Source organism: Aythya ferina (assembly GCF_964211825.1).
Source record: "Aythya ferina genome assembly, chromosome: 8".
In the NCBI taxonomy this organism is placed as follows: domain Eukaryota; kingdom Metazoa; phylum Chordata; class Aves; order Anseriformes; family Anatidae; genus Aythya; species Aythya ferina.
Window position 1 is genome coordinate 15981508 of NC_140304.1, and position 27922 is coordinate 16009429.

The 27922-nt window shown below is 38.7% G+C and overlaps 1 protein-coding gene across 6 annotated transcripts in view; it reads right to left on the reverse strand.

The window, feature by feature from the left end:
* The window catches only part of PLA2G4A (phospholipase A2 group IVA), a 118406-nt gene that overhangs the window by 24405 nt on the left and 66079 nt on the right, over positions 1-27922 (reverse strand). For all 6 annotated transcript variants that reach the window (XM_084526985.1, XM_084526987.1, XM_084526984.1 and 3 more), the window contains 6 exons: positions 20090-20238; positions 17180-17293; positions 14101-14138; positions 11544-11685; positions 4303-4439; positions 859-1081 (listed from right to left, as the gene is read on the reverse strand). In XM_084526985.1, the coding sequence (XP_084383111.1) occupies positions 859-1081; positions 4303-4439; positions 11544-11685; positions 14101-14138; positions 17180-17293; positions 20090-20238 (803 nt within the window). The remainder of the gene's footprint in view (positions 1-858; positions 1082-4302; positions 4440-11543; positions 11686-14100; positions 14139-17179; positions 17294-20089; positions 20239-27922) is intronic.

Consider the following 27922-nt stretch of genomic DNA (forward strand, 5'->3'; position numbering starts at 1 on the left):
TAATAGTACTAGGAAATGTTATCTCTGAATAACCAAGAGCTTTATATCCATTTTTCACCAAGTGTATCAGCTTCAGATTTAAGCTAAATATCTGTGCATTTGTTTAACTCCTTAATAAACAGGGACTTCTAACCAACCTCACAGGATCATCAACACTCCTTTATCGTCAGAAACTCACTTTATATATCAGTTACTAAAAGCTATGTTGCCTGTTTTTCAGTATTTTAGTGTTTAAAAACTAACTGTAAAGTACACTTATGAAATTTGTAAGTGTATATATAAAACAAGTCTGTGAATCTATTAACACATTGCAATCTTATGATAAAATCAAATCTAAATTCTGCTTACCTGACTCGCTTGAACTTGAAGACTATGTGCTCAATTCAGTCAAATAGGATTTGTCAATAATAAAATACAACACTATGAAGTGCTACTGCTATTTCTCAGAAAAAACAATACTAGAGATGTGTATCTGGTCTTTCCCCTTGTAAGTAATATTTCATTAAGTAAATGCTGCTTTTCTTATAGCAAAATGTGCATAAAGGGGTTGCAATATTTTGTAAACTTGTGTTGAAAATGCTTGAGCTGTAATTTTCATGGATGATATATAATGCTGAAAGGATGCTGCAAATATCCAGCAGTTGAGTTCATTTCCACTGCACATGAATGCATGATGTTTTCCTAGCTCTTAAAGAAATGAGTACCATTCAGAAACACATCCCGGAGCAAGAAGGTATTTTATGAGTTTATTATCTAGTATCCACTCAACTATAACTTTAAATATTAAAAAAAAAAAAAAAGCATCAGACTTATTACACAATAGTTTCACAACTCCAATAATCATAAAAATGCACTCACATTATGGATAAGTGTTTCACCTATTAGCATTCCAAAGATATCTGTGAATGTGACAGGCTGTCCTGAGCTTTTTTTATTCCACAGTGCTTCAATGTAGCGTTTGACTTTCTGAGGAGTGAGCAGCAGAAGTGGGTTGTGACTCACAGAGTTCATCAATTCTTGATTAATCTCCTTTGGTCCTTTTTCTGGAAAATCCGGATGTGAATACAAAGTTGACATGTACCTGCAACAGAAATAGGCTCTGTGAGTGCCAAACCCTGTTGTTTTTTTTAGGTGCCCGAACCATACAACAATCCCATAAATAATTGGATACAATAACTGATTAAATCAGATTTTTTACTCACTGTTTACACAATAGTCATTTTTTTTTTTTCAAGACATAGAAAGCTAAATAATTTGTTCTAAATAGAAACTTACAAACACATATTCTTCAGACACTTACATATCATTTATGATGTAAAAGATTAAAGCGTTAATCGTTTACCTGTTTAAGGGATAATGGACAGAATTATTGAAGGCTGAAAAATCAGACTTTCAAGTTGTCACAGTGTGCCTAAGTTTGGAGGACTGGATATTCTATAAGCATACATAGATAGTTCATTCACTCCAAGATCTACCCCTTTTTGTTGCTCTTCAGTGCATAATCACTATTCAAAAATTACTAAAATATACTAGTTTATTAGTGTATTTTCCAGGATCTAGGTGTTTTCATAATAGCACGAAGCATTATGACAACAACATGTGCAGGGATTTGAGTCTGAGGATTTGGAAGAAGCCTATCAGGCAAATCTCAATTTTGTCATTGAGTAACTTTGGAAACTAAAGTTTTGTTTACTCAAAACAAAGTTTAGACACGCATGTAGACAACTGTGGTTTTCACTTTATTGGTTTAGGTAACAGGATGGTTGAAGACTCTAGACAGGCTTTCCTAATCTACTAGAGGCTCCTTTCACTATTATTTATTCCATTAGTTGGCTCAGGTATACATACCATACTGCAGGCATAATTTTGCGTAGCAGTTTCACACACACTGTGTAAGTTTGGCTCTGAGATCACTGCCCTGCAATTTACTTGACAGAATGATGAACCTTGTCACATGCATGATGTAAGGACTTGATTCATTAAGGCCTTGCACAGTTGCTAAAGCTTAGCATGCACGTCAGCTCGTGGGTGGAACAAACACAGCAGCAAGCTTCCATCTAAGCAGAGAAAGGAAAATGCAGGATGAAGAATTCAGTACAAGGTTGAAGCAAGATGACAGAAACAATCAGGGAAGTAAACGCATTGCTCCGAAGTTCGGCATGCATCTGAGTGAACAAGCAAAAACCTGCCTCTCCCTCCAGGAAAGGGATACTCCACCCTTCAGAAAAAAAAGAGAAGAAGAGAGTATTATTCCCAACTAACAGACTGCATAGAAGAAAAGAAAGGAAAAAGGAAAGGAAGAAGGGGAAGGAAGAAGGGGAAGGCGGAAAGGGGAGAGGGAGAGTGAAAGGAAGAAGGGAGAAAGAGAGAGGGGGAGGGGGAGGGGGAGGGGGAGGGAAGAGAAGAGAAGAGAAGAGAAGAGAAGAGAAGAGAAGAGAAGAGAAGAGAAGAGAAGAGAAGAGAAGAGAAGAGAAGAGAAGAGAAGAGAAGAGAAGAGAAGAGAAGAGAAGAGAAGAGAAGAGAAGAGAAGAGAAGAGAAGAGAAGAGAAGAGAAGAGAAGAGAAGAGAAGAGAAGAGAAGAGAAGAGAAGAGAAGAGAAGAGAAGAGAAGAGAAAAGTCAAAGTGTTAATTTATTTATTCATCAAGCAAGGAAAGTCCAAATAGGTGACAGTAAAAGTGAATTTGTTTAAATACAACTTTTTGCAGCATATGTTTCTGACTGAATCAGTTTGGATAATCTTGCTATTTTAATAAATATTCTACAGGTTTCCATTGGGTCAACCTTGTATTCACACCTGAGTTTTCTAGAAAAAAGACCACATGCCCAGCTGAGACCTTTCAAGAATATGGACTATAAATCCAACCCTAGAAAGACAACGAAAAGTCTTCATGTAGCATTGCACAACTCAATTGCTCCTCATCCAGTCAAATGAAACCTTCAACTTTTGAGGAAAATTTGAAACAGTACATCTGGATGGCTTAATAGTCAGTGGTAAATCTGCCTCTCCAACCATTAGTGACAGAAAATGCAACAAAGGCAAGTTTGGGATGCCAACCTCTTGTAGTTAAATCTGAACACAAGCTGTTATTTTAGTCCATAGGTTGTTCTGTCAATTCAAATGCTTCCAGCATTCTGAAAACTTCCTATTTAGTATGGGAGCAGGGAGCAAGCTTCACCCAAAATCACCCAAAAGGGTAATTTGCAACAATTTTTATAAAAGCCAACAAGACAAAAGGCAGTGGATTCATAACACTGGGCAGGGCGAAGAGCAACCCTCTTATTCAGAAGACTGGTTAAGGCAGACGTAACACAGGTTCAAATTAGTCTACTGCCTACAAAGCTCTGAGCCTGTAACACCCAGAGAGTGCCTTTCACAGTGACATCACTGATTTTCTCCTGCTGATGTTGTTCCTGTTAATGACAGGATGAAGTATTCATTGAGTCAGACAGAAGGACATCATAACTACTTGATTAGGGCATTCTCAAGTTGAGACATCTTGGAAGATCTTCTCTCGCATCTGATTGACAAATTGTTTTAAAAAGCCACGGTACTTTGTAAACGAAACAGTGACAATAACAGTGATACAAAGCAAATCACATCACATATCGGCATGGCCATCAGCATTCTTCCCTTCAAGCTGGAATACATCTGCTCAAATTTCCTTATGCTAAGAAATGATCCCTGAACACGTCTTGGACATTCCCAGTAAATCTACTATGAAGTTTATCTACTACTGAGTCTAAAATGGGACAAAAGATCTTTCAATGATTTTGAGAATCTTCAAGAAGTACCCCAAAAGGATATAATCCACTTGGAATGGAATGAGTCATCATTCAGTCTAATTGATTTTTTTCTTTTATTTAATAAGAAAAAGAAAACCAATCAAAAATATTTCGAGTTTATATCAATAGCTTGATTTTTTTGGTTCACCTAATAAGAAGAAAAACTCAGTTACACAGTTCTAATATGCACAGCATTGACCACTGATACAGAATCGTGGGTGTATATGTGTAGCATCTCTTTCCATCTATTCCTGCTACCAAAGCTAGGAAGACCACCTGGAGTCTGAGCTGTCCTCATCCATCCTTCCAGGCACTCTAGAACACCTCCACTAGCAGATCTGCTCCACTGCCATGCTGTATAGTAAGACAGCTGGCTCCCTAAGCAATTTACCTGTTGATAGTGTGTACATAAAATAGGCTGTGAATCACAACCTTAGAAATAAGTTAATTCTCATGAAAAATTGTTCTTGAGCTTCCTGAAGAAATACTGAAAGAAAAACAAAAGAAAAAATCCTTACCATGTGGATCCAGAGAGGCCAGCAATGTAAGTTGCACAGTCTAAAACTCCTGATTCATAAAGTGCTTTCATAACTCCAGCAAACCCTACCATGGCACGAAATCCACCTCCTGAACCCAATACTGCTATCACTGGTACCTGCATAGATGAGAAGAACACAGTATGAACAACTCACTTCTGATAAAGACTTAAAGTAGCAAATAAACGTTACTCATCAGTCACTGGCCAAGCATACCGTCCTTGTGCTAATAAGGTCACAATTGAGTGATCCTCACAGCAGAGATGAAACCTACAATTTTTCTAGCCTGTGCACAGACACAGGTTAGCCAAACAGAAAGTATTCTGCAGTGTCTTAGTGTCACGTGTGTAAGAGCTTCCTATTTATGTTGCACCCAGGGGCGGGCCACCAGTAACCAAGAGGTGCCAACAAAAGGCGTGTAACAGCACCTCAGTGCTCATCCATGTGGGCACAAGTGATATAGATGAGCAGATGAGAGATGTTTTTCCCCCTCTTGTAGCAGAAATGCGGGGCACAGGGGGCCACAGCTGTGGCCTGTGGAGTTGATCTTTCCCGTTTTGAAGTGGAATGGTTTAGGCAGATGTTACCACGCCTAGGCAACATCAGAAGAAGACTCCTGTAGTCTTGCTCATGAAGCCTTGCTTGATGATGAGGATGGTCCATTCAGAAAATAACTATCAACTTAACCAAAAGAGTGAGGAACATCCTCCTGAACAGACTCTCTAATTAAATGAGGAAGACTTCAGACTAACTAGTCATCAACAGAGAACTACACGAGCAAAGGGTGCAAACACTGCAAATGCAGGAGGTATGCATGGGAGAAAGCTAGTGGGGGGACCTGCATATTCCCTCTCAGGAGGGAGAGGGCTCAGAGGCTCACCTCAGAAAGTCTCTGTATTAACATACAGAGACTGGACATGAAACAAATAAAGATGGAAGCTCATGTGCATTCACAGTCACGGGATGGCACAGCCAGTGATAAAGACCTGGTGGGACAACAGGCACACCTGATGCACTGCCATGGAGGTGTGGAGACTGCTGAGGAGGGATAGGCAGGGAAGACGGTGCAGGGGGCTATGCTCTACAAGAAGGCAGCTCCTTGACTGCACAGAACATCGGGATGAAATTAGACACACATCTTTTGGGATTTTGTGTGTCAAGACGAAAGAAAGTTGTGGCAGTCCTATTCACATTGCCTAATCAATTGGATGAGGTAGGTAAGGCTCTCCCTAAAAGAACAGCAGAAGTCTCCTGATCTGGCTGTGGTCCTCACAGGGCAGTTTAATCCCCTGCTCGAAGGGCAGCACTGTGCAAGCCATCAAAGAAGTTTGTAACAATGACCTAAAGCACATGCTGGAGGGGCTGACTAGTAGTGCTGCACCTCACTGCTGCTCACAGACATTAAAGGATCAGGGGACAAATGTGGCCACTGATAGCTTCCTGGGCTGCTAGTCCTCATGAGGTGATGGAATTCAGGATCAGACCAAGGCTGGGACGATGAATATCAGAGTTGGGACTCTGCAATATTCTAAACTCTGGATTATCCTGGGACTTGCTAGACGGAATCCTCCCAATTTTCTCTGTTGACTGTAAATTAAGCACTGATAATGTAGTCCTTTCAGAGACACCTGGGACTAGCTGACCTCCAGAGCTTCCTTCCAAACACTATTTCTATAATTCTGTTGAATCATATTTTTCATTTACTACATGCTGACAGGGGACAATATAGTCACTGTGCAGAATCCTTCATTTTAGGTTCTTTACAGGCACAGAAGGGTAGTGCTTCAGTTTTTCAATTCTTCAGGTCAAATAGTAAAACATATAGAGAGGGTGAAAGTCAAATACTGACTCTCCTTTGCATCCCGTCTACTGAAAAAATGTACAGAATTCCCAGCTCAATTTACTAGCACAGATTTGCGGCACTGCTTCAGACTTTAAAATACAGCCAATAAGTCTACAAATCAGCTGTAAACCAAGTCAGGTCTCGGCAACAGTAAGCTATTGCCCCCACAATGTTCTCGTACTTAGAACACTAATTGCTGAATATCTTTAGAAGTAGAATTTATTTGAAGATATCTCCACCTGTAGTAAGACTTCTTAATAAAAATATACTCTGATTTTTTTTGGAATGTTTGTCCTGATTATCCCTAATTGAGGAAATAAACAAAGTAGAGAAGATATTAAATGCAGTTATTTAATAACTTCTTAGTCACTAAACCACAGAAATTTTTAAAGCAATCTAAAGACCAGCTTTAATCCAAATGATATCTAAGTGACAGAGCCAAAGACAGCAAAAGTTACTAATAAGAAACAGAAGAGAGACTAATAGTATTTTGGTTAGGAGTTTAAAAGGAGTTTAAACCCACATTTGATAATAAAAAAAGAATATTACTAAATAGCATGAAGACAGTCTCAGATTTAAAACAACCTTGCAAAAACTATCAGTGAGATAAGGAGAATTTATGTGCATCCTTACACCTATTTAACTGCTAAGAGAAAACTGAGCAAGAGCAGATTCAGTTACAAGTGATACCATATTGAAAACATATTTATAGGAGTTTTATGTTATACTTCTTTCCTTCTTCTGGAAATATGACAGAAAAAAAGAAATGCCCGCTTGATACCAGCATGAAGAGTTTTAGACTAAGCAAGAGTCCCACCTGGCTTTCAGAAACCAAGAAGAATTTTCCACTGTTCAATGGTGATAAGACAAAAACCTCTTAGTTGTTACTAAGCGTAAAAAAATCACACACTTGTGCAGAAAGCCTGTATCTGATCAAACCAGTAATCAGTCAAAAATTTCACTGAAACTCAACGTAAACTGCCAATGGATGGGATTAGTTATAAGAAAAGGGACCACGTGATTACTGAGTTTTTTTCTATAGGCTCCATACTTTAAGCAGTGAAATTCCCTTGTGGACCAAAAATGTATAGCCCCTTGGAAATGACCAAATAAGGTGAGACATTTCCTGAGGCTTCTGTTCTGCAAAAATTACTTACTCTTGATGCAGTAAGATTATTTGATTATCTTCTTTATAAGTGTTAAGATTTAGTAATAGAAACCACAGGTATTTATTGGCATCAGCATTCATCATGCATATCCAGAGATAGCTATCTATCCAAAAATGACAAAACAAAGGTAAAGATTTAGGACATGCCTGTTTTGTTAAGCCAACACCCCAATAACGGAGCAGTTGCTTTGAACAGAAGAGCCATATTACTAATCAGAAATTTAATAATGTACGTTAGGCTTTGAAAGCTCTTTACAAACACTACCTCATTAATCCACATAGACAAATCCTAACAGGATGAAGAGGGTGGTTTGCAGGTGCAAGCCTGGAAAAAGTATGCATGAACACTTCCAAAGCACCACTATTCAACTAATCTATTCATCAGTAATGTGGCACGAGCACAAGGGAAAATGTGAGTTTCCTTCAGAATGCAGAGATGTCTGTAAGGAGGATCAACAAAGAATGTCAAGAAGAGTCACTAGCATCCTGGCTGCAAATTCTTCCTGTATACTTAACCCACAGAATCAGAGATTCCTACACTGGGGGAGGATGGATATACAGAGAGGTATGTGTATATATAGGAATCTCTCAATTTCCACTTGGTATCAAAGCAAAGGATGAAGAGTTGAAATCTCTACTTTATTTCCAGAAGTGCAGTTCAATGAAAGAGCTCTAGAGTAGAGGGCAGTAGCTGAAGCAAGCTTCCCACATTAAATAAACCTCTTAAACACTGAAAAAAAAAATAAATGGAGAGAAGCATCTACTGCACTTTTGCATCCATTTATTTTAGCCAATCTAATCCTAGTTGACATGTAGATCATAAGCAAGGTTATGACAATAAAAGTTCTCTCCTGCTATGAAGAGGAAAGCAAAGAACATATTTGCTACTACCAAATAGGTAGCTTTATTAAAGCAGCATTTCAGCTGCAATTCAGTTTCCAGCAGGTTTAAGTGAAAGAAATGGTGAAATCTGAAATTACATACACCCATCTTACATGTTCTGCTCTAGGATAAGTAAGGGAGAGGCAGGGTGGAAGTAGCTGCAGGCAGAGGACAAAGGGAAAAGAAGCAAGAAACCATCTCATCAGTGAAAAAGAATGGAGAAATGAGATTGAGGCATGCATATGCCTCCATGTATACAGGCTGTGGCTAATGCACTCTGCTCATCTGAGGGACTCTGCAGCTGAAATCCTTTGTAAAAGCTGTGTAGAGAGAGGTACTAATTCCACTCAAGCAGATTAGTAAACATAGATTCACAAGTGGTACACAAGAGAAGTCACACAGGAAGCCAACAGCAAAACTGTGAGTTCAGTTCAAGAGTCCTGGTGACAAAAGCCTACTGCTCTAATCCCTGGCCATACTGCCACGCTTATTTCTATATGGTGGCATCTTTTCCTAAACAACCAAAGGGCCAGGCCAGCATGGCTTTCTTTTTCCTATGGTTGGTCTGCACAGCACCCAAGCTAGTTTTGAACAAACCAGTCTAGATATAATCCAAACAAGCTCCGCTGAGCAGGACTTAACAATCTCGATGAAGCATTTCATCAACGCATTTGTATTGCTTCTAGAAACCAAGCAGCATTGTAACACGGGGAAAGGCTCAGTGCAAAACATTTCTACTTCAACCCTTGGGCACCTCATTTCACCAAGAGCTGACTGTTTAATCTCTTTAACTGGATGTGAAAATAAAAAGCATTTGGGAAACAAGATCTCAGAAAAGCGAGCTCTGAAAAAGACCATCTCAGTCATACTTTTCAGTAACCTGGCAAAAAAAAAAAAAGCTGAAATACATTAAATCCTGTTTTGGGAATGAATGGTGCAGATGTTTTCGTCCAACTGTCCTGGAAACACAGTGCACAAAATCCAGACAAAAATGCCTGTGGTGTGAAAATATTTGCTATGGGGGACATATATATTATTAAAAATTGTTCTGCAAATCCAGTCTGAGAGAATTAGAGAAGTCTAATTGATTTTTGTATTTTTAGAAAATTGTTTAAAGCAACAAAAATTATCAAATGAAGTAATAACACAGGTACGAGAAATCTCATCCTTTGTGTTTTCAGAATGTGTTTCAACATTAAGCAAGGAGATTTGGAAGTACACACTTATCTACCATTCAGGGATGCGTAATTATTTCACAGGTATTAAAATCCCACAGCATCCCTGCAAGGCACACATGTTGCTATTCACAGATGAAGAAACTTAGATGAACTCTGAGTAAGTGACTTGTTTAAGATCAAACAATGACTCATAGGCAGCTAAGAATACTTATGTCTCCTGATGCCATGTTAAGACTTTAAACATCCTATAAATCCTCCTGCTATCTCACATCTCTAGCAATAAAAATAAAAATGACAGGCTATAAGGACAAAACTGTATTTTAATTTGAACAAAAAGGATTTTTCATCACTAGAAGCAGCTAAAAAATTTGACAAGTCAGCTTAGAAATACACACTTGGCGTATGAAAAAGGGGAGGATCACATTACCTCAGTCCTTCTAGGGTTGATAAGCCTACAAAAAGAGATTACTGCCTGGTCTTGGAAGATGCAGCTACACTGATGAACTTTGAGACAGCGAAGGATACCAAGGGAAGATGATGATAAAAAGAATATGAAAGCTTACCTAGCTTTTGCAATAATGAGATTTACTGATGCATATATACCACCTGCATAGAACTGACACTTTAGGCACTAAGCATCACTCCAATCCTACCTGGATCTTGGCAGAACATCTTTGCATCTTTTCTGAGAAAGATATGTCTGCTGAAGAAGATCAGAACAATGTCATCCAGAAATATCTGCTCAGATAAGATTTACACGTATCAACAATAAAATAACTTCATTGATTTTATTTTTTTTTACAAAAACAACCTTCAAAATGTTTGTACACAATGTGCGTGATATATATCTCTACAAATAAAATATCCACAATATTCTCAAATTCTTTCATCTTCCTCAGAAAAAACATTCAAGCACATTGTATTAAGCAAGAAAAAGTTCAAAAGTGCATGTCAATAACACCTTTATTACCTACTGAAAACTTAATAGAAATTTAGAAGGCAATTCTTCTATGTTGGTTCCAGTTTCTGCATAAGACTGACATATTCTGTTCATACTAAAATGCACAGAAGGAACCAGTGTCTTAAAGCCAGACTAATTCACTGATTCTGTTAGCTGCTTGACCCACCCCGAACAGTCATCCTGTCCCAATGCTGGAAGCAAAACACTAGGCAGGGAACAAACAGGGAAGAAAGAGGAGGATGGAAAAGCTAGAACAATAAAAGAAACTGGACCTGGACCAAGCGTATCCTTCATTAACTTGAAATAAAGCACTGCTGTACAAAATCACTGAAAGCGTAAGTAGGGTTCAGCACACTTCCTCACTTTAATGTGACCCAAACCTTCATCAGTCTATCTAGCTCTACTGGGTTGACATTTTAAAGTACAGAGCACTTGTGAGTTGATGAAAGCTGCAGCTTCTGATACCCTCTAAGAATTAAGCTCCATAATCCTAATCCTATAAAACAAGCAAAGGAAAAAGAGAGGAAGGAAAGAAAATCAATTCTCAACTGACTCTGACACCAAAACAGCTCGTTTCCTGCCTGATCCTTTAGACATGAAGGCCATACAGCCAAGGCGATGTTAAAGAGCACAATCTGAAGATCAAGCATGCAAGGGCAGGTTCCACCATTGTGTGCATGCCCAGAGCCACCACATGCTCCTTGTGCAGCAGATACTGCACGTGCCCTTCAGGTGTTTTTTCAGATGACGATCTCGGCTCAGAATCGAGACCTTAACAAAGGTCTTCAGCATCAGGAATAACAAAGGAATTCAGCATCAGAGTAGAATAAAACACAGGGATACATCTCCTTCCATGCAGAATTCTAACCCCAGCATAGCCTTCAAAGAATTAAAACAAGCCAGATTAGAAGTTACATCAGTTTGTTTAAGGTGCCAGTGCAGATGAAGAGCTGTGATTTCTATCTGACGATGGCATTTATGCAGTCTTGTCCTCTTGCATATAATGGACATACCTTATTTAAGTGCATCTTTTCTCCTGCCTTAGGGCAGGAGAAAAATTGTTCCCCATCCTAAACGCAGTATGTACACAGAGGAAAAAGAAACTTTTCTGCTTTTCTTCTCTCTCTTTACATTAACCCCTTCTACTATCCACAGGGGATACTAATCTTGATGTGAACTCTCCAAACTTACATCACGGGAAGTGGTCAAGTTCTTGCTGTTTTCTTCTCCTAGAAATGACTTCATGCTATGCATGATATTATCTTTTCGTTGCTGCCGGAATTTCTTCTCCTCATCACACAAAGCCATACTGAATCGGAGATCTGTTGAAGAGCTATTTTGCAAAACAGATAGGCTTTAGGAAAAGGCATAATTCAAAAAAGAACTAAAAAAACCACACCTAATAAAACAAAGAAAAATAACAAACTTGAATAAAACAAAATAAAAGGTTACACATGCAACAACTGCATCACGTGGGTCTATGGAATGAAGGAAGCAAGGAACAATGACACATTGTGTGGTTAAGATGTGGATTTTATACACATCTTTTAATCCACATTTAAAATCCACATTTAAGATGTGGATTTTATACAGGAACTTCACTGTTCACATACTAGTGAAAACCAGACATTAAATATGCAGCTTCTGGTGGTGTATTGTGCAGTCTTAAAAATAAATACATAAACAATATATATGTGAGTGGACAAGTTCATATACAATAGCCTTGACCCTACAAGCATTTGGAAAGGGGAAAACTATTCATACAAGTAAAGTTGTTAAGTCAATGATACAATTGCTTGGTATTCCAGTGTTAAATTTTCGGCTTAGAAATTTGAATTTTCTGCTTATCCATTGTAAAAAGAACTGCAATGAACAACGTTCATACACACCTACTAACATTTACTCTTAAGTAAAAGGTACATATTTAGGGAGGAAAGGCCAATTTTGATGCTTTATCCATTCAGCCTTACAATTAATAAGTGTTTGGCTTTTAGCAGGAACTGTCCTGACTGCCAACTGGAGAAACGAAGCCTCTTTTCTTCAGCTTTTTCCCTGCCTTTTGCAATCAGAATTGCAAATAGGGCTGTGTAAAGACCTCAATCCTGTACTTAAATAATAGCTACAACTTCGGCTCCCACTTCTCATTTCAGATAAGGTAGGACAAACAATTCAAGCAGTCTCCTCCTTCGGACCGGTTAACTCACCCAGTCTCATTCCAAGGGTTTGAACTACAATACTTCCAGGCTCAGAGTTTGACAGACCTTGGTTTTTAGCAAAAGGTCTTCAGAAAAAGCCTCAATATTGCCAGCCCAGAAGCTATCGCATGCTGAACACTCCTTTTGTGGATGTGCACCGCTGAATTCAGCAGGAGCCCTCCCACATAACCGCGTGTGTGTGAGCAACAGATACTTGCACTCAGCGATTTGCTGAGATAGCAGTGAGGAGCACACGGATTCTTCCTGGTATCTGCCTCACTGAAACTCCCATTTTTGTAAAAATGTGCTGAAAAATGTTGTGGATACTTTGACACATTCGTTACACTTTTGATAGCACTTTCACAAATCCTTTATGAAAAACACATAATAATGAATTGGATCTATCTAGTCACACACAATGACTCCTTAGATTTATCTTAAAAACTATTATGTAATAAAATACTGGTAATTAAGAAAAAAGAGGAAAAAAGACTGTCTAGAGGCAATGTTCCATGGACGTATATATGACACCATGAACTAGAAATCCATACAAGAATCCAAAATCCACATGCCCATCAGAGAACAGCAGAGTTGAACTTGATCGGATGCTTTTGTTTTACCGCTTCAATGCCTACTGCCTATATAGCAGCAACACATAGCCACCTTACATTCACCTCGTCTGAGACATGAAATATCTATAATGTACAAGCCCTCAAAGTTTTAGGGGTGGTCTTTGAGGACCACACACATATCATCTCTAAAAGAATAAAATGATGAGCAAAAATTATCCCTGGGGGATGTCTCTCAGCCTCCAGAGTCATTACATTTATAGTTACAGTGCTCAGCACTGCTATTTATAGTTCCTGCCAAAATAAAAGGACTCTTTAAATGCCTTGTGTTCAGTAACTCATTTTTAGACTTAAAAGGTATTTTTCTGATTACGCCTCAAGACAATTTTTGGTCTTTCACCTAGACAGGCTGAGAAAGGAGAAAGGCATCTAGAGAAAGAAACAAAATTAAAAATATTTTTTAAAAATGTAGGCATCCGCATAGCTTTAACGGAAATCCTGCTCCTACTGAGATCTTCACCTTTGACTTCAGTACTGCATGGTATTAACACTTTTTTTTATTAACCTGGTATTAATACTGCATGGTATCAACACATTTCAGGGAGGCTTTGTAATGAGTATTCATATATGGTGAAAGCTAACATGAGATGCAAAGTTACTAAAGAAGGTAAAATAATGAGGGTAATAGCTGAAGCTTATGTCTAAGAGCCCTTAAAAAGGAAAGTACTTAACATAAGCCATGATGAGAAATTCATATACAATAGCCTGGATCCTACAAGCATTTGCAAAGGGGAAAAGTATTCATACAAGTAATGTCAAGTCAATGATACAATTGCTTTGTGAACTGCTTGGTATTTCAGTGTTAAAACCAGGAATCTCTACATGATGTTTTCAAGAAAATTATAACAGAATAAAATTAAAAATGTCTTTGCTGCTATTATGTTTTCCAGTTATCTTTTTTTTTTTTTGATATGAAATACTTACCACACTTCAAGAGACAACTCCAAAGTCATTTCTGTGACCTACACAAAAGAGATTCAAATCTGGTCACATCTCTTACAGAGGAAAAAAAAACACAACATTAACACACCTGGAATATAAAAATACTACTGTCAAGGTGTTTTTAAAATTGTGAGTTTCTTTGAAATGTAACTTTTTTTTTTTCTTTTTAAAATCACACAGTATGATTTCAAAATATACCACTTTATGACAATTACTCATCTTCAGTCTGAAGGGATATAATTGTCTTCACACACTTAAGATCCTTTGTTTCTATTGCCAGCTACAGTTCATCTGGTCCTTGCTTCCCAGTTCCCTGGGCAAATTTCATGCTCAAATGGCATCTGAAACCTGCAAGAGAATGACTGCTCTGTGCTCCATGTGAGCTACCCAATGTCTTTCCATAGTCAAATAAGTCTAAATTATCAATCAAGAAGAGTGATTGATTACAATTTCTGAAAGATGCAAGTAAATTAATGAATGTCACTACAGAATGCTTTCACTTCCATTAAGCATCTGCTAGGCAATATGTTAAAAAGAACAAAACAAAGTAAGAATTCTCCTGCCTCTTCAGAAAAGTAAGTCCAACAAAATGCTAGTTCATTGTCAATACTAAAAGGAACAATTTGACTGTTTTTTAGCACATCTAACAGCTCTGGTGATAACTAGCTGAATAGCTGCATGCACAAAAAATATTTGTGTGGCAAGAGGTGGGAATTTCAGAGCACTCTTGCAGGTTAAATGCGTCTACCTGGCCCATAAGCTACAGAATGGTCTCCTCTGCCTCATTCATAGAGCACTTAAAGGGGTTCCTAGCACACAAAAGGCTAAAAACGATGACTAAAGCACCAATTACACTTGCTAGGCAAAACCCAAAAGCACAGGGCTGCTGGAACTAAGAATAGGCAAGCATCTTCATGTCCCCAGCTCTCTCACAGGGAATGGCCACTGACACATCGGTCCAGCCTTGGAGGTGTGTAACACTCACACGGCATATTCTTTTGCTCCACCTCAAGCTATGAAGGAATCATTCTCCTCCTCTCTGTTGTGTGCTCACCAGGAACAGGGTTAGAACTGGGCCAGCTCCTTGCTCTGCACATTTGCTTCACCCTTGTACAGAGTAGCTACTGAGAGGAAATTGCAAAGCTCCCTGTGGCCTCCCCCCTCCTGCATACCTGCCCAGGTAAAACCTGGTGCTCACCTGGTGCCTTCCACAGTGGGTGCTGTAATGAGGTGGCTAATTAACAAGGTGTGGGGGGGAGGAAGAAAAGGCAAAGAAATAAAGGGTGAACATGAAGAAACAGAGCAAAGAGTCATTTACGGAAACACTTCAAAGGCAGATTAGCAATTACATTATTCCAGCACCTGATATTACTAATTTAGAAAGCACTTCAGAAAACATGCAGTGATCCAATCATTGAAAAAATGTATGTGCACACTATTAAATAAGCCCTTCCAGTGAAATGTTCCAATACAGAAAGTGTATGTCTTTTTTTTTTTTTTCCCTTATACAGACTGCCATGGAAATCTCTGGAGTACATGTTGTGCATGCAAATAGTCTACACTGGGCTCAGCCTGACTTGATGTTCCTTTACCATTTGCCTATAAATTTCCTAAGGCATTTCCTAGTTAAATGCTATATTTTATGCACAAAACTCTCCTTTTCCAGTAAATGGGCTTTAAGCAGTTATTTGCTGTAACTAAACATACTTTTAAAGTTGTATCACAGTGATACAAAACAGCAGAGCAATCACAAATCACGACCTCTGCTCATATAATAAACCACAGCCCCAAAGAGAAATGCATATGGTATTTATATGTATCGTATGGTATATATAAAGATGAGCAGATGTGAGGAATATAATTACAGCTGCTGAATTACATTCAGAACGGCCTCCCATATGTTACTCTAATAGGTCATGATATTTCAATACATGCAGAACAAATTCAATTACACACGGACTTAACAACTACTTCCAGGAGTTTCCGTGCAGACAGGCAATCCTTGTTAAATTGACACATCCTTGTTAAATTGACACCATTTGTTTTGTATACGAGTTTAAAGAGAATAATCCAATCGGGGTTTGTTTGCTGTTTTTTTTTTTTGTTTTTTTTTTTTAAGCAGCATTCACACTAATGCATTATTACATGCTAACTAGGGCTGTGTTACAACCAGCCATTTATTATAAGTGCAATGTATGCTAATAAATTAATTCCTGTTAGCTTTCTGGAAGCCACAGGCATATGTAGTAGAGATAATATACTGAACAGCAAAACCCATGTAACCTCTCTCACTAACAAAGACCATTAAACTAAATTGAACTAAGTGGTGCAGAAACTTTTCTAGAGAGCAAAAGTTTGAAACTAGGCTTTTAAAGAGGATCCTCTCAGAAACGAAAGCATTCAGTGCTGCCGATTTTCTTAATTCTTCTCTCAGTAAGAGCGTAAGGAGATAAATAGTGCCAGTGGGTCAGCCTTGTGTTTAACCATGGCCAGCACTTAATGAACAGGGCCTGCAGAGAACCATCCTTGCCTGAGATACCCCTCCCCAGCCTCCACATTTAGTTAATTTAGCTATTTCCTGACTGGCATGCTGCTGCCATCACCCCATCTATGATATATTCTAATCCTTTACTGAATTCAAAATTTGGTTCTATATTGAGAAAGTATGGCCACAAATACTAATGAGGCATACTGATGCAATTGGAAATAGTCTTGGATTTCCTTTTATCTAGGAACGTGTACTTCCAACCAGTATCATGAGCAGGCTAAATGTTTTTCTTATGCTTCAACAAAGTGACTAAGGGAAAACTCTGAGTAATATCACACTCAGTGAGATTCCTTAGGAAACATCACAGCCTTTATAAGCAGCAAGTTTCCCGTGATTTGTGAAGAAGCTCTGTTTAACCACAACACAGCACAGTTAAAATTCAGACACCTGATACTGGACTGAAACTATCCAGATCTACACAGCAGTTTAGGTGGTCTCAGTTCAGGTTTAAAAACTTCCCATCACATTTGAAGCTGCATCAACACAGGTAAAGCTTCAAATGTTGCCACTCACATTGTTGAAAGTTAACTGGACCTCCTTCTTCTCTCCCAGTTTCAGAGAGGATATAGGAAATGTGGATGTGCCAAGAGTCTCATCCATCACATAGTTGGCATCCATCAAAGTAACCTAGAAAAGATACAAGGACATTCAATTCTACACTGATAAATCTCTTATTAATTCCATACAGTCTATGCCTAAAATTAAAATTTACAAAAGGGACAGGGAAATTAATATGACTAACCCAACCCAGTCAACACCCAGTGATATCATTTTAAAACAGGATAAGTTAACGCATAGCGTAGGTGGCATTTTCAAGGCATTCAATGGCAAGAGTAGGACAGCATCATTTACAAAGCATTTTTCATGTGAGCACCTTTCTGTCAGTAAAAATCACCACCTGACTAAGCAGATGTAATTACTTCAAATTATATATAGTACATACATAATTATTTCAAATTTCCAGTTAGCAAAACTTCTCCATAGAGAAACTTTTATGTATTGAAACTTTTAAGTATTTTAAATGCAATATGCCAAAAAACATACAGCAGCTTTTCAGCAAAGATGGAATCCATATGTCCTAACCTTCTATCCACAGACCAAGAATTTCACAGCAATGATTTGGCAAAATACACAGCATTCCAAATTACACAAAGCTTTTCTCTGTATCCAACCAGATCTTCAAGTCTCTTCTCATCCTCCATGTCAAATCACATGCCTTTTCAAAATGTGGTACTATACAAACACTCATGCAGACACAGCAGAATGTTGTTCAATGCATTTGCTCTAACCCACATTGGTCTACATCTGGCAGTCTTTTATCTCAGTGGTAGCCTTTCAAGTTCTCAAGATGTTCAGAAAGAATTTCAAATTACCATTTCCATGGTTTCTAGTAAATGAGTTCTCCAAACTCGTTTGGTTTATGAGTTTTTTCTGCTTTGTGAAATAGTTTCTTCTAAAATATCGTGTTTTCAGCTTAGAATGTTTCTTTTGCATAAAATAAATGGAATCAAGACACAACCACTTGAATGACTAGTTGTTATATCTGGGTTCGACCTCTTCTTGGCTAAGAAGAATCTTTTTCATCCTATGCCACAATCAACCTATTGAGATGAGGAACTGTGTTTTAGTATAGAACTCATTATTTTAATGGTATCCACATTTCTCTGTTTTCTCACAGAACTTTATGCCCTTTGCTGTAATCTCTGAGGGCTGACATAAAACAAATAGCAATAGCAAGAACTTCTTAAGAGGATTTTGGAGAGTTTCTTACACTTCACAGAGTAAAAACTGCACTTGGGACATAGTTAAAGATTTAGATTAAAATAATCCAAGAAGTAGAGAGGATCGCAAAGTCTGCACTCAAAAGATAGCCTAGGTAGTTTCACAGATTTGAATTCTGACACTGTACCCCCCACAAGACCCCAAAGGCTCTGCTAGGAACTGTAAGCGTGTACAACACTGACAGAACACAAATACTGGCTTTAACCTAGAGAATATATTTCTCATGGTGAAGAGAACATTTACCATGAACAGCATATATGTATGTATGCAGATATATATCAAACAGGTCCAAAATTAACCATTATTACATGGTATCACTGAAGCTTTGCAGGCAATTTTCATGATTTTTTTAGCATGTGTCTCAGAAAACATTCTTTAGGTACTATAAAGATACATTTCCAAATTCTAACTCTAATGAAGTTTACTGTGTTCTGCTACAGGAAATAGGGACTTGCATAATCCTAGCAGTAAACTACAGCCACACTATGCTGGAAATCAACCACCTGGCAGCTCATAAAATCCTATACTTTCTAATGACTGAATAAATCAATGCTAGAAAATGCAGAAGTCCTGATAACTGTTTGCCTGTATTATTATAAGAAAGCAGTAACTATGTGAGAGATTTCAACCTTTTCTCTAGTTTCACTTAGCCAGGTTGCATGTCTATGACCAAAACAGATCAAATCAACTCAGGTGACTCTTGCACCTGATAAACTGGAAGCTATTTTGCATAACCTCCTTTCTGCAAAAACTAGTGTTGTTACATGTGCATGATTGTTCTTCATGCTCCAGTGCAATGAGCATGCAATTCTTCCTGCCCAAACAGTAAATCCTGATCCTCACCCAAGGAAGACAGGGAGCACTACTGCAGACACAACACAGTTTTAGAATCTTGAACAGTTTAGTCTCAAGAGATTATAGTTATTAGCTTCACAGGCTCTGGCTTCTGTCCTGTCTATCCAACTAATTTAGATGGAAAACCTGTAAGCTTGGGTCAGAGGACTTTGCATGTTAGGGCCATACCCTATGAAGAACCAAGCTAACAGCACTGTAAAACTTACATGCTTACCATGCGCACTGATAAAATAATTATACTTACCACTCATTTATTGTACACAACCCTGAAAGGCTTAACATATTGATATTAGATGGTGGCTTGGTGAACAAGCCTGCACATGGTGTAAGAGTTCCCAAAACACCACTGGATGGGCACAAGGAGAAAGCAGAACCATGATTCTGCTTTCTACCTTCTGAGGGAGAAGCAGGGAAAGAGCAGAGACTTGACTTTACCCCCAACTATTCACAGTCTGTAATAGTTGAATCAGTGAAGGAAGCAGAGACAAAATAATTTATGGCTGATGCAAGGAACAGTAAGCCACTAGCCCTCATGAGCACTCTGAAGGATGACTCAGAGAACTATCTTACAATGACTCTCAAGACTATTCCCTGAATAAAAGAATTCATACAATACTTCCTGCTGAGCACCATGCCTAAACACAAAATCTAGCCTGTAATATTAAAAAACAAACCCTTCAATCTTCACACAACAGATGCCATACACACAGAAGGTACTGTTATTTTAACCATCCAGACATTGTTCGAGTTCCATTTTCACAGATGCAGATCAGTAACTTGATTTACCTCAAGAACATTCTCTTGGTTGGGGTCCAGAATGAACTCAAAAGTCTCGTTCCACACGGGATTGATGTCATTATTGAAATGTTTAGTTCTCTTCCTGCAGTCAGGGGCAGAGGGGATGAAGAGCTCCACATAGGGGTCTGGAGTGTCAACTACACAGCAAAACAATGCAAACATTAGATAAAATTCAAGTTTGGGTTGTAACAGTTATGTTAAACTACAGATCATCTCTTGGTCTATGACAGGAATATATTTAAATGGAACTATATAAATCTATGAATATAATGACGTAAATGATACAGTGGCATTACCAATATGCCAAAAGAAACAGAAATTATGTGTTTAAGAGAGGAGAGCACCTTGAACAAACAGGACACCGAGATAAATTCAATTTTATTGGAAACATGTATACCTCTATGAAGCAGTGGTAATTATTTTTAAAAGCTCTTATCCTTTCCTCTCTTTCTAGCCTTTAATTACTTTGGCTTCTATCACACCAAGAAGTATTCCACAGAAACAGTCTTTAATTAAAAATGAAAGCGAGTAACTGGGAGTACAGTTTTGGAGCCTCTTACACCTGCAGTTTTGTGGAGGTCACCACAGTACCAACACTTTATGAACATGCTGCATTTGAAAAATAACTGTGCAGAACACTGATTGAAAATATAGTAACATACGCCAACAGTACCTAATCAGAATTACTAGTAGGAGAAAAAATACACCTTGAAAAAATTCACCTGACATGTTCAGTGATGGCTATTTCTTCCTGAAAGCAAAGCACGCATTGTTGGCAGCCTGACAAATCCAAACAGTTAAAGCTAGTAATTTTCTTCTGTCAAATGAGATTTTTCCATCAAATTAGATTCTTTTCTGTCTGAGATTTAACCATCACCAGTGTCAACATCTCTATTATGAATGACAGTTCATTCCTAAATGAGAAATTCCAGTTGTCGCAATCCTTGTATAGCACTGCATTGTATTTCCAGAAGAGATTATATCGTGTTTTCACATTTCAGTTAAACTTCTAAAAGACAGAGCACTGTGTAAATAGGAACTTCATGCTATCAGTTTTGAATGCAAGGTCCAAAGTATAAAATAGGCTGTGTTTGAAACTGCACCAACATTTCTCTGACTTATTTTTTCTAAGTCCATATTAGTTTATTTCACTTCAAACACATATCCAGTAACAGTAAGGAATTTCTTTTTTTCTCCATTTCACCATTGTCAATCAAATATTTATAGAAAGTAGATTTTTCAACAATTTCTTATCCTACAAATCCAAGAGCCAGTCTGATGAAGCCCGTTCCAGACTCTACAACACTGCTGCACAGGAGAGCATGGAAAGTTATCTCCAAGATTTTTGTGATCATTAAAAGCCATTTGCTGTAACATGGCAAAACACATACATGTACATCAATAGTTGCACTTGATGGACTTAATGGTCTCTTCCAACCTAAGCAATTCTATGATTCTATTATCTTTTCAGTATCCTCTCTGCAAAGGTTGCCCTTGACTCTTGGGAAACACTTTCAAGAAAATGCAATAATCACTACAAATAAGAATCCTTTTCTTTTAAATAGGTCTTTGTGAAAGTGATTGAAACCCATCTCAAGGTCAAACAGGTCTGAACATCCCTCCTTGTACATACTTGAAGTCTGAAGACTTCTTTCAACAAAGCCAAATGTGTTTAGGAACTCCAGAATTTCAATAAAACATTATCAGTGAGTGCTGAAGCCCAGAACCACCGGGTCCTTCAGCTAGGAGAAAGAAAAGAGCAAAACAAAAACAGCTCAATACCTTCAAATGGGTATCAATCTCATTTCAGAAAACACAAAACTGAAATAATGCTTTTTGCAAACACTCAGGAGGTTTTGTTTGTGTAACAGGGAAGAATGGAATCGAAACTTCCAGTGGGGAACATCAGCTGGACCCAACATGCTTTCTGTTGCCACCACCCAACAGAAGCATTGAACCTCCACAAAAAGTGGGTCAAATAGTGTGGCAGAGTCAGAGTAACATCTGAGTGTCATGCTGTGAATTAGATGTTCTTCAAGGACAGTAAGCAAACCTGTTCAAAAATGGAGACTCAAGAAACTAAAAATCTGTATGTAAACAGACTCTGAGGGAGTTTTACACTGTGCTCCATACCTGTGGGTCTCAGCTAATTGCCACCACTTGGCAGGGTACACCACTACCTGTTAACTAACACTCAGCTACTGAAAGTTGGGGAACAGCGAGAAAAGCCTTTAAATGGCAATCTTCATTAGCTCCTAAGAATTGATCTTAGCTTGCCTCTTACCTCAAGTCAGAGGAAGAGGGGGGATCAACCCCTAGGTGCCTTTCACATCTTTTTGTTTTCCCACTGACAGATTTTTTAAAATTTATTTTTTAATTGCCAGCTCCTACTGAATGCATTAGCTCCCTTGAATCACTACACAAAACTGTTCCAGAAGGCAGGGAATCGAAGCCCTGTGAAACTAAACAGCAAAACACCTACCAAAATGAGCAGCGACAAGATCTTATATGCTAAGTCCAAGCATCGAGCAGTATTTTGGCAACAAACACTACAGACTCGCAGTGCCAAGAGGCTGAACTTGCCCCCAAAAACTTGCTTTTTAACAAAAATACTGGCACTAAGCAGTGTTCTGAGCAAAACATCAATGCTGCTCTTTCCGTTCCATTTTTATGTGGTTAGGGGATCAAATCTAAGTTACAAAACTCGCATTTTTCTTTTAAACACAAAGAGCAAAATGGCTTGCTACCTGCTTTCCAAATCCCAAAGCACATGGAAACACCAAACCACGGCACAGCTGGCACACAGCTGCCGTTTCTAACTTCCTATGAGACAGACTCCAAGTGAGTGTTGAAACAGAAACTAAACCCAAGGCACAGAACAACTAAACTTAGAAAATCAGTCACTAAAATAAATAAAAGAAATATCTTGGTAACTCTGTCTTGCCAAGCCTCCCCCTCACTCCCTGCCTTTATTATGTTTTTTAACCCAAGGCGAAGAGTTAATCATCTGCCCTTTAATGTTTTAAAGTTTATTTTGTGCTATTTTCAATTAAGAAAATGAAAATCTATTCTTTCCAAACTTCCTTCTTCAGCTGAAGAGGAAAAATACTGGAAGACTGTGTGCTCTGATTAAGATATTGCTATAAGCTATGCTATGTAAATCAAAATTTTATTCCTTGTTATCAGTTGGGGATGACACTCAAAAACTAGCTACTGGCAAACTGGCAAGTCATGCAAAATTATTCACTTAATGTGTTTTAAAACATTTTATCATATGCAGATAAAATAGATGAAGTGTATATCCTCTTGCACAGATCTATTTAGTCCTGTATGTGGTTTTGCTAGTTGATTTCCCAGGTATGTTTTTCAGAAAATGAATCCGAAAGTATCAGTGAGAAGTAGCTTGATCACTCCTATTATCTATATTTTGATGGAAAAAGAAAGCATCCTTATGAAACAGCTTATGAGTCAAAAGCTGATGCTTTAGAAGTATAATCACTACAAGATAATGAAGATTCTATATGTAGGGGCAGCACTGTCACAGATTTGCTCCTTCATTAAAATAAAGCAAAACTTGGAAGAAAACCTATGTGAAAGACCAACCACACACTTCTCAAGAGAGGCAACGTGTAAGCAATCGTACTTCTCCCTCAAGCTACTTCTGCAGAAAATGGCACTTCCACACAGCTCTGCAGGGCTATGCTTTGCACACAGATTCCTGCATGACTCTTTTATAATTTGTGGGCCAGCAATCTGCCCTGCATTTGAATTTTGTAATGCAGGTAAAGTACGTGGAAGGTTTGCAAATGACAGAGCTACGGACACAAGCACTATTGCCAGACAGTGACTGTAGAGTGTGATTTCATATTCCTCCCTTCCTGGCAGTCTTCAACGCTTTATGGTGTCTCATTGTGTGTATGCAACTAAAATATCATTCTTCTACAGTGCCTAAGCGCTGCCTATGTAATGGCACAGATGTGAAGAGTATGAGCTGACATATACATGTAGCTAAAAACCTACCTTTACACAACACTGGTCTCGGTGTTGATTTCAATAAGACTAACACAGGGTCCTCCAATTATCAGCTTCGAGCTGGACTAATTATAAAGGAAGTTAACAAACTGATCATAATAAGCCTTCTGAAAGATTTACAGCATCTGCCAAATTCCCAGGGGTTGAAAACAGATATCTAAGATCTAAAGCAGACTCGGCATGAAGTTATTTTTAAACATGCTGGCTTAACAAATGGCCGAGAGGTAGGAAGTAACAATTTAATGACTTTTCATCTATCTCTACATATATAATTCCTATAGAATCCTATCTCTAAATTATACTGTGAATCATAAGTGAAACACACAATGGACACTAATTAGGATCAATCATTCTCACATTAAAAATGAGTAATGCTCAAAGCAATCTATTAAAGAAACCTGTAAAATTTTCTATGAGTGGAAACCATTTTATCTTTTGTTACTGATTTGGTAGGATGACTGTCATCGGGCCCCCAAATTAATATAATTAACTGTACATATTTCAGTCATTCCAATTGCAATTATTTCAATAGCATAACAGAGAAACAATATTAAGGTTGTTCAAATCTCAACCACCAAGGATAAACCCACCTCAACCATACATTAAACTTTATCTAATATCCATCAAGCCTTGAAAGAAAAGCAAAGCTCTTGAAGTATTGCAAAATCTGATTTGTCACAAAAGAATCTGTCTTTTTCTCCCACGAGCATGTTGTGAATACCAGCGACCATAATGGATTATTAAATAAAACTAAATTAACATTAATTTCAGTTAATATATGCATCACTGTTATAGAAAGTAAATCTGGATCCAGGTTTTTTGGACCCATGATCTCCAGCTACCACACCTATGCACCTACAGGAATATTCCAGCAAGCATACTGCAGAACTTCCTTAAAGAAGAATGTTAGTTTGGTTTATTGGAGTTTTTTGCCTCCTGGTTAACCAACATCCTCTAAGAGTAAGTGCTATCCGGTTCATAAATTATTACTAGGTCCCAGAAGACCACCTTTACCACCTTCCATCAGCTTTTTGGATTACAATACTGAAGTACAACTTTATTAACCTTATTAACATGGGAGCTCTAACTTCCTTGTATCTCATTCTCCTTTAAACACAAACAGTGAGGTTTGAGGTATGAAACTAGACGTGAATGACCACAAACTCCTCGAGCCTTTCCCCATCAGTGTACCATTCAATCTACGTTCCCAATGCCTGATATTCTTTCCTCTCGTGACACTGAGAGCCACACAGATAACTCTCCCTGTGCCACATGCTGCTTTGTTGTTTTGATTTAAGCACTAACAACACGAATTTTGGTGCTGCTCAGCTGAGGCCCCTACTGGGAACTGCTGGACTGCCCTCCTCACAGAGTCACAGAATGGCCGAGGTTGGAAGGGACCTCTGAAGATCATCTAGTCCAACGCCAGCTCTGCCCTAGGCACAAGCAGTTCTGCTCGGGGAGGGGACTCAAGGAGGAATATGTGCCACATTTCCACTGCCTTATGGAAGCTATCAGACCTGCTGGGTCCTGAGAGAAACCCTAAGCAAGGTGCTTGAAGGCATTTTCAACAGGCTGAAAATGCATTAGCATCGATCACTGTAAACCAGCATGACACATGCTACATAAATCTTTTCATAGGTTTCAATGCGTGCTTATAAATAATTACCCAATTTTTTATTCAAATAGTGAATTTTATGTGTAAAGAGAGTAAAATGGGAACTACAAGCAGTGTTCATTAATACCTGTCCAACATCAGTAAGTCCCAAATAGTGTTCCTCAAACAATGTATTTGCAAACATTTGTATCATTAGATTTGGCTTCCCCTTGCTTTGCTGACAGTAGCTGAAATGACAGGCTAAGGCAAGGTCTGACAAGGTGGCTCCCGTGTTCAAGAGAACAGAGGCACCATTAATTAATTACATACCTCACTCTCAGGCAGGCAGGAATGGAAAAAGGAGCCAGAGCCACAAGGTGCCCTACACAGCAGCCAGCAGTGCTACTGCCGTGGAAAGAGGCAGCAAAATGTCTGACCAAGCCACCAGGCACTCAGGGCGAGGACTGCTCAGTGTACCTTCCCTGCCAACTCGCAGGCAACACGTAAGCGGGTACTGTCTTTAATGGAGGCTGGAGGTGTGATTTTGGAAACCGAAAAGCTCTTCTCCTACTTGGAGAGGTGGAGCCTGGGAATGCAACACAGCAGATCTGGCTGTGTCGGGCTGCAAGGCAGCCAAGCACCTCATGGCTCTCTTGGGTAACCTTCACTTTAACACCTCCTGCAGCCAACAGAAGGACCCAAAAAGCAGCAAGGCCTGACTTCTGATCTTCTTGGTTTGTTCTCAGTTTCCACTTTCCAAGAAGACTGTGGCTTAGCCCATGCCACCTAAGCCAGTGGCAGTGGCCTCCAGCCCTGTCTGTAACACAGGTATCAGACAAGACTGTTTCAGCTATTTCAGTTTTTCAGATTGGTTGATTTTGTAGCTCTTGATACATAGGCAACTAATGAAATACACAAATAACTTGTGAAGCACATTGGCTAAATTTATTTAAGCCCATATGTGGTCCATCTCATCACTGAATTTTACTTCAGTTATTTTAATTCTGAAAGAGTGTTCACAATAGATACTGATGCAGTTTAACTGCTACATTTACATTCAGGCTTCCCATTAATTTGGAGTGGATATTTTGGAAGCTTTCAAACACAGCCATAGTCTATCTGTAAGGAGTCACAAGCTGAAGGCCATAGGTTATTTGCTGTCACGTTCAAGGTATGATAAGGACTGCCAAGATTTCTGTCCCTCATCTTACAGAGGGATTTGGCAAGGGTGATAATGCAGGGCTCGATTTCATGAGCAGAAGGTGACTACAAGTGAGGCAAGACTGCTCCTGAGACAGCAGCTTTGCTGTGAGAAATCCTGTCATTGAGTAATGCATTTATTAGAGATCATTAGTGCCTTGCATTGCAGCGCTTTTCATCTCCGGCATAATTTAGAAGACGGAAAGGACTGAGCTCCCAGCTCTGGGAGTGCACTACTACCTAGTTTACTGGCAGGCGGGATGCCACTGGCAGTTTTGCTGATGAGGCCCTGAACAAAACAAAGTAAAATAAAAGTCAGATGAACCCTTTAACAGGTTCATATCAAATCTGTAAAAGAGCCAAGAGGAAAAAAAAAAAAAAAAAAAGTAAATCCCTTCTCTGGATTCTCTAGCTCCCTTTGTGGAGAGACAGCAGTGAAAAGCAACTAAAACATTAGCTTACAATAATCCAGAGAAAAATGCATTTTTCTGGTGATTTGACAGAATCTAAGGGTTGCTTTTTTTTTTTTTTTTTTTTTTTTGCCTTCTTCAGTTGAAATGCTTAGCTCCTAAGAGGTTTTACAGTGTTAAATTTGTGAATCATCTCACTTTGTCAATACAGACAGCAGCAGGAGAGGCAGGAGGAGGCAGCATTGCTGCCCAGCTCCCCTGTGACTGCAGGTCCATGTTAATGCCAGATCCAGGCAGCGATAATTTGGTCTAGAGTAGGTTTAGGCAGATCGTCACATTCCTGGTAAATTACTCAAAACCCACAATGTGACTCTGACTCCAGATTTTTGTTCGCTGATGGAGTATAGATTACTCCTAGCCTGGCATAGTCTGCTAAAGTAAATTTAAACTGTCAACATTTTCTGAACATCCCTGAATCCACAGAACAAGTTTATACTAGATCTGTATTTGGTATTATGAGGCTTTAGAGGTTTTGGTCCTCTACCAGCAGCCCTAGAGCTTGATGTACTAAGCTGCTGAGGC